Source organism: Neoarius graeffei, chromosome 20 (assembly GCF_027579695.1).
Source record: "Neoarius graeffei isolate fNeoGra1 chromosome 20, fNeoGra1.pri, whole genome shotgun sequence".
Lineage (NCBI taxonomy): Eukaryota > Metazoa > Chordata > Actinopteri > Siluriformes > Ariidae > Neoarius > Neoarius graeffei.
This window is the reverse complement of record NC_083588.1, coordinates 32,060,396-32,069,056: the sequence shown is the minus strand read 5'-3', so window position 1 is coordinate 32,069,056 and position 8,661 is coordinate 32,060,396. Positions and strand designations below refer to the sequence as shown.

General features: G+C 41.9%; 1 protein-coding gene across 1 annotated transcript; it reads right to left on the bottom strand.

Moving 5' to 3' along the window:
* Nucleotides 1–4,918: 4,918 nt before the first annotated feature.
* Nucleotides 4,919–8,018, bottom strand: alyref (Aly/REF export factor). Its single transcript, XM_060901495.1, has 6 exons — nt 7,638–8,018; nt 5,948–6,097; nt 5,697–5,844; nt 5,543–5,609; nt 5,285–5,462; nt 4,919–5,208 (listed from the first exon to the last, which is right to left on the bottom strand). Exons 1-6 carry the CDS (start codon nt 7,884–7,886, stop codon nt 5,194–5,196), a joined length of 807 nt encoding a protein of 268 aa, XP_060757478.1. The 5' UTR covers nt 7,887–8,018; the 3' UTR covers nt 4,919–5,193.
* Nucleotides 8,019–8,661: the final 643 nt, after the last annotated feature.

Genomic DNA, 8,661 nt, shown 5'->3' with positions numbered 1-8,661 from the left:
CCAGTTAACCTAACCTGCATGTCTTTGGACTGTGGGGGAAACTGGAGCACCCGGAGGAAACCCACGCTGACACGGGGAGAACGTGCAAACTCCGCACAGAAAGGCCCTCGCCAGCCACGGGGCTCGAACCCGGACCTTCTTGCTGTGAGGCGACAGCGCTAACCACTGTGCCACCCCGAAACTAACGCAAGTTTGTAATAAGTTAAGAATGTGAGTTGGTTCACTAGCTGCTGGTTTAAAGGCTATGCAGTGATCTTACAATAACGGGTTTATTAGGGCCCAAGCACCGTTCGGTGCGAAGACCCTATTGTTTTTCGAAGGATTATTATTATTATTATGATTATTATTCTGCCGTGTTTGGCCTTATTTGAGGCATTTCCCATGCACGAAAACTCATGAAATTTGATACACACATCAGTCATTGTCCTCGCTACTCAGCCACAGACGTTTGGCCCCAGGCATGGCCCAGGGACTTCATAGCGCCCCTTTTTCTATTTCCCATTGAAATGAATGGGTAGAACTTTGGAGTGATAATGTCATAAGGCCATTTGGAGTGAAATTACACATGGTCATTTTTAACGTACTCCTCCTAGATGGTTCATCAAATTCATGTCAAACTTGGCAAACATGATGCCAAGATATTGCTGAAGTTGAATTGCAAAGGGATTTTTGATATGTTGTAATATGTTGAAATATTATAACATATAATATGCCAATATATTGCTGAATGTTGAACTCGATATCTTGTAATATGATTCTGATTCTGATACTGTTACAATTCTGTGCACACTCATACTGAGTCCAGTCCTTATTTTACACATACACATGATCAAATACACACACAAACCCAAGTACATACATACATACATACATACATACATACATACAGAAGTACAAATATAAACCTAAGCAAAAAAGTTAGAAAGTTGAACCTTAAATATATTGTTAAATGGAAAATGTACACACAATAGCTTCATGTGTACTAAAGTACACTGGCATAACCTTTGCTTTTACATAGTACATGCATGTTCTTTTCACATATACATGGTCTATTAATGTACCTGCTTCAGTGGTAGGTACTGAAACAATCTGTGTGAAGTCTTTAGCTGCCATAAAGTCAATAAGGCACTGAGTTTTTAAAGCATCTTCATTAAAATCTCCCAAAATGACTGTTATTGAGATAAAAGGTCAAGCAGATTTAACATACATGTACAGTGAATTCTTTTGTTACACATACTGGAATGTCCTTGGTTGCGGACCCACACATGCGAGAACCACACGTGCGAGGGTCCATCAAGGCCGCTAGTGACTTTAATTATTATTATTATTATTATTATTCTGTCACGTTTGGCCTTATTTGAGGCATTTCCCATGCACGAAAACTCATGAAATTTGATACACACATCAGTCATTGTCACCGCTTCTCAGCCACAGACATTTGGCCCCGGGCATGGCCCAGGGACTTCATAGCGCCCCTTTTTCCATTTCCCATTGAAATGAATGGGTAGAACTTTGGAGTGATGATGTCATAAGGCCATTTGGAGTGATGATGACACATAGTCATTTTTAACGTACTCCTCCTCCTAGACGGTTCATCAGATTCATTTCAAACTTGGCAAACATGATGCCAAGATATTGCTGAAGTTGAATTGTGAAGGGATTTCTTATATGTTATAATATGTTGAATTATTATCGCCAAGATATTGCTGAATGTTGAATTCGATATCTTGTAATATGATTCTGATTCTGATACTCTTTAGCCGTTATGGCATCTTTATTAACAATCATGATCTTACACCTTCTCTAGTCGCGGTGGGGAGAACTCCGAACTCTTTTCATCTCTTTACAAACATAAAACACCTGGGCATGTCCTAAACAAAATGTGGTGTCACAACATGAGTTTCAGGCTTGTGACTTGTAACCCACTGTGGTGAAAACAAAACACTACACCTCATTAAACTGCATTACAATCACATATCACATATTGTAACTTTACAAAATATTGGATATCGTGAGTCTGATTATATAACATATACAATTCTGTGCACACTCATACACACACAGTCATATGCATATTTATGCATACACACATACACTCACAAGTATACACTCACATGCACACGCAACATCTATGAGCACACTCTCTCCCTCTGATAAACAGACACACACACACTGCAGACACAGTAAATGTACATTTTCACACCTTTGAACATTTGAATATATGACGTGACTGTTTTGTTGGGTGGCGGAATGCCCTGGGTTGCGGAAACACACGTGCGAGGGCCCGTCAAGGCCGCTAGCGGCTTTAATTAGGGCCCGAGCACCGTTCGGTGTGAAGACCCTATTGTTTTTCGAAGGATTATTTTTATTATGCCGTGTTTGGCCTTATTTGAGGCATTTCCCATGCACGAAAACTCATGAAATTTGATACACACATCAGTCATTGTCCTCACTACTCAGCCACAGACTTTTGGCCCCGGGTATAGCCCAGGGACTTCTTAGTGCCCCTTTTTCCATTTCCCATTGAAATGAATGGGTAGAACTTTGGAATGATGATTGTCATAAGGCCATTTGGAGTGAAATTACACATGGTCATTTTTAACGTACTCCTCCTAGAGGGTTCATCAAATTCATGTCAAAGTTGGCAAACATGATGCCAAGATATTGCTGAAGTTGAATTGCAAAGGGATTTTTGATATGTTGTAATATGTTGAAATAATATAACATATATGCCAATATATTGCTGAATGTTGAACTTGATATCTTGTAATATGATTCTGATGCATTGGTTCGTTTGCATGTGTGAACACAGACCACATGCAGTCTGTATGCTACAATGTAACAATTTTGCTGCCTGGTGCGGACCAAATAATCGAACAGACACACACACACAATAATAGTGACCTTCTATCATTGTGCATTTTATTGCAGACAAAATGCACAATGATTTTTGATATATTGTAATATGTTGAAATAACATAATATGCCAAGATATTACTGAATGTTGAATTTGATATCTGCAGGATATTGCTGAATGTTGAACTCTATCTTGTAATATGACTCTGATTCTGATACTCTTTAGCCGTTATGGGTCTGTCTGACGAACATTTGATGAATATATGACATGACTGTTTTGTTGGGTGGCGGGATATCCTGGGTTGTGGAACCACACGTGTGAGGGCCCGTCAAGGCCGCTAGCGGCTTTAATTATTATTTTTCTGTCACGTTTGGCTTTATTTGCGGCATTTCCCATGCACGAAAACTCATGAAATTTGATACACACATCATTGTAACCACTTCTCAGCCACAGACCTTTGGCCCTGGGCATGGCCCAGAGACTTCATAGCGCCCCCAAATTGAAACAACACTCTTCAGAACTTATGGCTAGAACCTTACTCAGAACCCTTAGATCTGTACAAGAATTGTGCATTCTGTTGCAGACATATGAAAACTCCGCATGTACACACACACACTGCAGACACAGGAAAGCTAAGATGACTTAAGAATACAGTGTGAGATAGAGATGAGGAGACACATGTATGGTTTTGTACATATATAAAATGTACATTTTCACACCACAGAAACACAGTCTTTATCTCTCATCCATCAAGCAGTCATGGCATTTGCAACATGCACGTCACCTTTGAATATGACATGTGACTGTTTTGTTGGGTGGCGGAATGGCCTGGGTTGCAGGACCACACGTGCGAGGGCCCGTCGAGGCCGCTAGCGGCTTAAATTTATTGTAATTGATGTCAAAATACGTTCGGCATGCTAAATGTGCCATTTCACGATTTCAATAGAAACTCTTTCAAAAATAACACGAACAGCCTGATGTCTATGGACTTACTTTTCATAAAGTTTTTGAAGAAAATATACAACTGTGAAAAAAAGCACAATTCGTAAATTTACCGTAAATCACAGTAGCTGCCCAAGTCTACAAGTTTCTCTCCCATTTATACTTGTTGCATGTAGCACTATTGAATCCCTAAATCACTGGATGCATATTTTTACAAATCTAACCTGAATGTAATATTTACATCAATTTATCCTTACCTGCCAACTTTAGATATTCACGGTCGAGTAGTTATTTTTAGAGAAATCTTATCACAGACTTTTCACCATTATTGCTGCAACAGTCTAACAGCTAGTGAAGTCAAATGTAATAGAGTTGTAGTTTTTAAATACGCACTTATCTACACACATACAACCATGTTATTCCCCCCCCCCCCAGCACAGTGGACTATAATTTTAGGTTTCCCGACCGTAAGCCTTTATAAATCCTCAGTAATTCGTAACCTCTGAAGACCAAGTAAGCCAACATGCCAGGTACTGAGTTACAATTACCCCCCCACACACACCCTTTGCTCCACACCTGGAACATGAGTTTGGTATTTATAAAAAAATAAAAACCCCAAGCCAGACCCTTTACAAATAAACCAGTGGCTATAAACAGCAAAGTTTCTTCTCTTTCAAATTTAGGCTTAAATACATGCCTTCATTTAAAACAAAACCACACCATATTCCCCCCCAAGTTTGTCCCACTCCCAACCATTAAACAGGGTCAATATCCTGTTGACCAGTTTCAGATTCCACAGTGGGGGGGGACAAAACAAACCCATCTACAGAAACTCACAGTCCTCCACCCAAAGTTAAGCAGGTAAGACTCAAGAAAGTGTTTTAATCATGAGACTTCATTAATCACTTCCATGTACAAATATTTGTGATTAAAACACAAGTATGGAGGACTATTAAAGAGCAAAGTAATCTGCCTTGAGACTTCACTTAAATGTTATAGACAGTATTAACACTAGAACAAAGATTACATAGTTGCTAATGCCTTTACAAACCATCCAATACCTGGCCATTGGAAGTCTTACACCAACTGCTTGTGTACAAAAGGAATCAGAGTCATGTCTTGGATACCATGTACTGCAGGTTTTATTACAGTGAACTATAAAGGGAAGGTAAAGACAAGCACCTCCCCACTCAAGTCCTACAGTCATACTAGGTTTTCAAAAAGGAAATAAAATAGGTATATATATAAAAAAACGCATTTAAAAGGAGAAAACCAGTACACAAATTTAAATCACTTTTGAAGACATGTAAATGTAAAACGTCCAGCTTTTCAAAGCGGTAACATCCCACGATGCTGCCAAGACCAAAGGCTGCAGCCTGAAGAGATCAGGCCATTTAGCTGGTATCCATCTGTGAAGAACAAGAATAGTCATACAAACTGAAGTGCAGTTTCCTTGCCCAAGAAAGATGACAAAATGGAACATACCCTGGCATTGTAGGCATCTAGCTGGGCATCCAATTCTTCTGCTGAGAGCTGCTGTTTATTATTGCCTCGTCCCCCTCTGCCACGGCCTCTGAGCCCTCCAACTCCCCGACCTCCCCGTCCTCTCTGTATGCCTCCAAAGCCCCCCATCTTGTTCCTGTTCATACCTCCACGATTCAGACTGAAAAGTAGAATAGGTGGTTTTTACTGCGCACACACGCCTCACAATTTGTGTCTCTAGTTAAAAGGTACATTGCTCACCCCTGCATTGGTGCTCGTCTCTGTGCATCAATCTGTGATGTGACGAGCTGAATGTTCATTGGACGACCTGGAACAGCAACAATGAACATTGAAACATCAGTAAGCCTCAAATAGGATACATTACACCTGAAAGACAAACCAAGTCAGAACTCACCATCAAGAGGAACACCATTGTATTGTTTCATGGCTTTTAAAGCATCTGCCTTCCTCTCAAAGTGGACATCTGCTGTGCCAAGACTGCGCCCAGACCGGTCATAATGCACCGCAGCCTTCTTCAAAGTGCCAAATTCTGCAAAAAGTTCCTGTACAGAAAAAAAAAAAAAAAAAAATTAAAACCACAACCAACCAATTCAGACACTACCTGTAGATCATATAAATACAGAGCTAACGTTTTTAAACAAATACCTGAATGTCTGCATCAGAGACCCCAAAGTCAAGATTGGATACAAGTAGCTTCCCTCCAGTTTCCACACCTGCACCTCCACCACCTCCAGAATTGGTGCTGTAGCCACTGTCAAACAGATCGTGCTGCCACTTGTCAGGTAGCTGCTTGGGCTGCAACAAACGAGAGAGAACGCACCTGCTGACTTCGGATCCCATCTCTCACTGACAGTCCACTCGGCTGGGTGCTGGGGCAAGCAGGGGGGCTCCACCTCAACATGGCCAGCGGCACCCAGCTAACTGTGTTCAGTGCGATCCAGGAATCCCTGCCCACCCCATCACTACAAACAAGTAAGCCAATGCAAAGAAAAGCCTGCAACACGTACAGCATAGTGCACCAAGTGTAGGAATCCAGATTAGTGCAGGTTAAAACAAACAATATATTAAACACTGCACTGGTAAACAATTACGCCTAAAATTAAAATGCATCTCTCAGTTCTTAGGATCCACCAGGTCTACATTTTGCACCAACCTAACATAGAACATATACACTAATTTATTAGGGCTGTCTGATCTGTCCCAAGGTGGAAGATACTGCTAAAATCACGTACAACTCAATGAAGAGAAGGTTACAAGAGTGACTAAATGAGGTTTTTTTTTTGCACATTTCTGAACACCTGCACTTGCTGATCTACAGTTATGATCATTGATAAATCTTGCCCACCCGCCCAGCCACCCACCAGGAAACTAGATTATAGCAAGCCACCAAAACCATCCCCAAAAAGTCTCTTGCCGTTCACTTTCAATGAATCCTAGACCTCCAGTTGTGATGTCCCACTGCTGATTTTGAGATCTCCGCTGGGGGGAAAATGGTGAAGGATGAATCCGAAGTCCATCCAGCGCAAGGTGAGACGATGTAAAGTGTCCATTACTGGCTGTGTGTGTTGTGCAAGCCACTGCAACCAACCAGCGTCCATTTTGAAATAGACATTTTGGCACAGCTTGTGAACGTTATAAGTGCAAAAGCTCTAGCCTCCTAACACTTAAATGTTGCTCGATTTAAAGAAGAAAAAAAACTAAAGTCCATTTCCATCTGTATGTTAACACTAAAGTAGCACTAATCTGAAGGGCGTGCATGTGAACACGAGCCCCTCCCAAACAAAGGACTCCAAGAAAAACCAGGCCGCATACATGTTCAGCCTAAAAGGACCCCCCCATCCCCCAAAAAAGGTTGAAATCTTCGAATGGCCTCGCTGTCATCTCGTAGGTTTTTAGGCGTTGAGCATCGGACGTAGAAGAAAAACAAAGTTGAAAAGCCACCATTTCAACGACAGAGGAGGAACTGAATCCAAAATGGCGCCGCTCACTGAAGGTTGGCCGATAAGCCACTTTAGCCACGATGTAGCCAAGTTAGCTCATTTACTCCATACTCTTGATTTCTCAAAGCGATGACGAGACAAAATGGGATGTGGGAAGGAGAGAGAATATTATGCACAACTTAAAAGGCAAATTTAACGAGCTTCTCCACACTACATCACATTTCCAGAGAAACTCCGGAGGGCATGTAGCACGGCTGACTAGCATTAGCAAGCTAGCCATCACGTATGCTAGCAAGCCTAGAAAGGAAACAGGGGGACTTCACCCAGGCATTTTTTTGGACGTACGCAAGGTTTGGTCCGCTTTCTCAGCCAATTTTTCTTTAGCTTTCTCCTACCCTGCTGTACGGCGTAGTTCTGCTTCTGCCACGGCTCAGGTTCTGACGATTCCTCATGGGGCCTGAGCCTCCGCCGCGGCCTCCAAAGCCTCCACCCGCATTAGCTCCCAGCCGCCCGGCGCCTCCTGCACCGCGGCCACCGCTACCTCGGCCTCGGCCGCCTCTCCCACCACGGCCGCCCGCGCCTCCTCTCTGCTGTTTATTCTGTTTGATGATGTCGTCCAACGACATATCCATCTTGTCTACCATTGTTTAACCTGGTTAATGCTAACGCGGCTGCTGACTAAACGGAAGAAAGGAAGGAAAAAAAAAAACCACCAAGAATACAGCTACTCTGCCCCTAGCCTGAATGTTTGTAGAACAGGAAAAGGCGCCTTTACGATTCTTATAACGCGATGACGTAAATAAACGTGGTGACGCAAGGGCAGTACTTCCGTTATTATTGGGCTTATAATACATAGGGCCAAATTACTCAATTCTGATTAGTCAATCAAGGAGGGCTTTTTTTTTCCTTAACACGGGGCCGTATTTCTGAAACGCTATTGGCTAGTTCGTTGCTTGGTTACGGTTACAAAAATTAGCAAATTTTTTCAAGCTGCAAGCGAAAATGAAAATACCAAAAAAGTACGAATTTTTGGCTTTCCGTGTTTAAGAAATGGGCCGCAGAAAGACAAATAAACGACTCTTTAGTGGCATATGAATGCTGTGAGTTAGACAAGGTGCTATCGCAGTTTTATGCAGAAGTGAGGAAAGAAAATGGGGAAAACTACGAACCAGACTCTCTTAAAGTAATGTAGGCAGCATTGGATCGGCATCTGAGACAAGAGAAATATGCGGGATCAATCCTGAAAGATGTTACTTTTCAAGAATCACGAAAAGTCCTCAAGGGAAAAGCAAGAAATTTGCGAAAACAAGGAATGCTTTAGAAACTGATTCAAACGTGCAAGATAGTCTTGCGCCCTGATTGGTTCAGAAAACGTGAATGACAAATGTTGTGAACTTGAATGGCTTCCGAAGTATGAAT

Excerpts from the sequence above, each read along its gene's own strand:
- alyref (XM_060901495.1), bottom strand. The coding sequence starts at position 7,886 with ATGGTAGACAAGATGGATATGTCGTTGGACGACATCATCAAACAGAAT. Across the intron at positions 6,098-7,637 it reads GAACTACGCCGTACAGCAGG|CCCAAGCAGCTACCTGACAA; the intron begins GTAGGAGAAAGC and ends CGTTTGTTGCAG. Across the intron at positions 5,610-5,696 it reads CAATGGTGTTCCTCTTGATG|GTCGTCCAATGAACATTCAG; the intron begins GTGAGTTCTGAC and ends TTGCTGTTCCAG.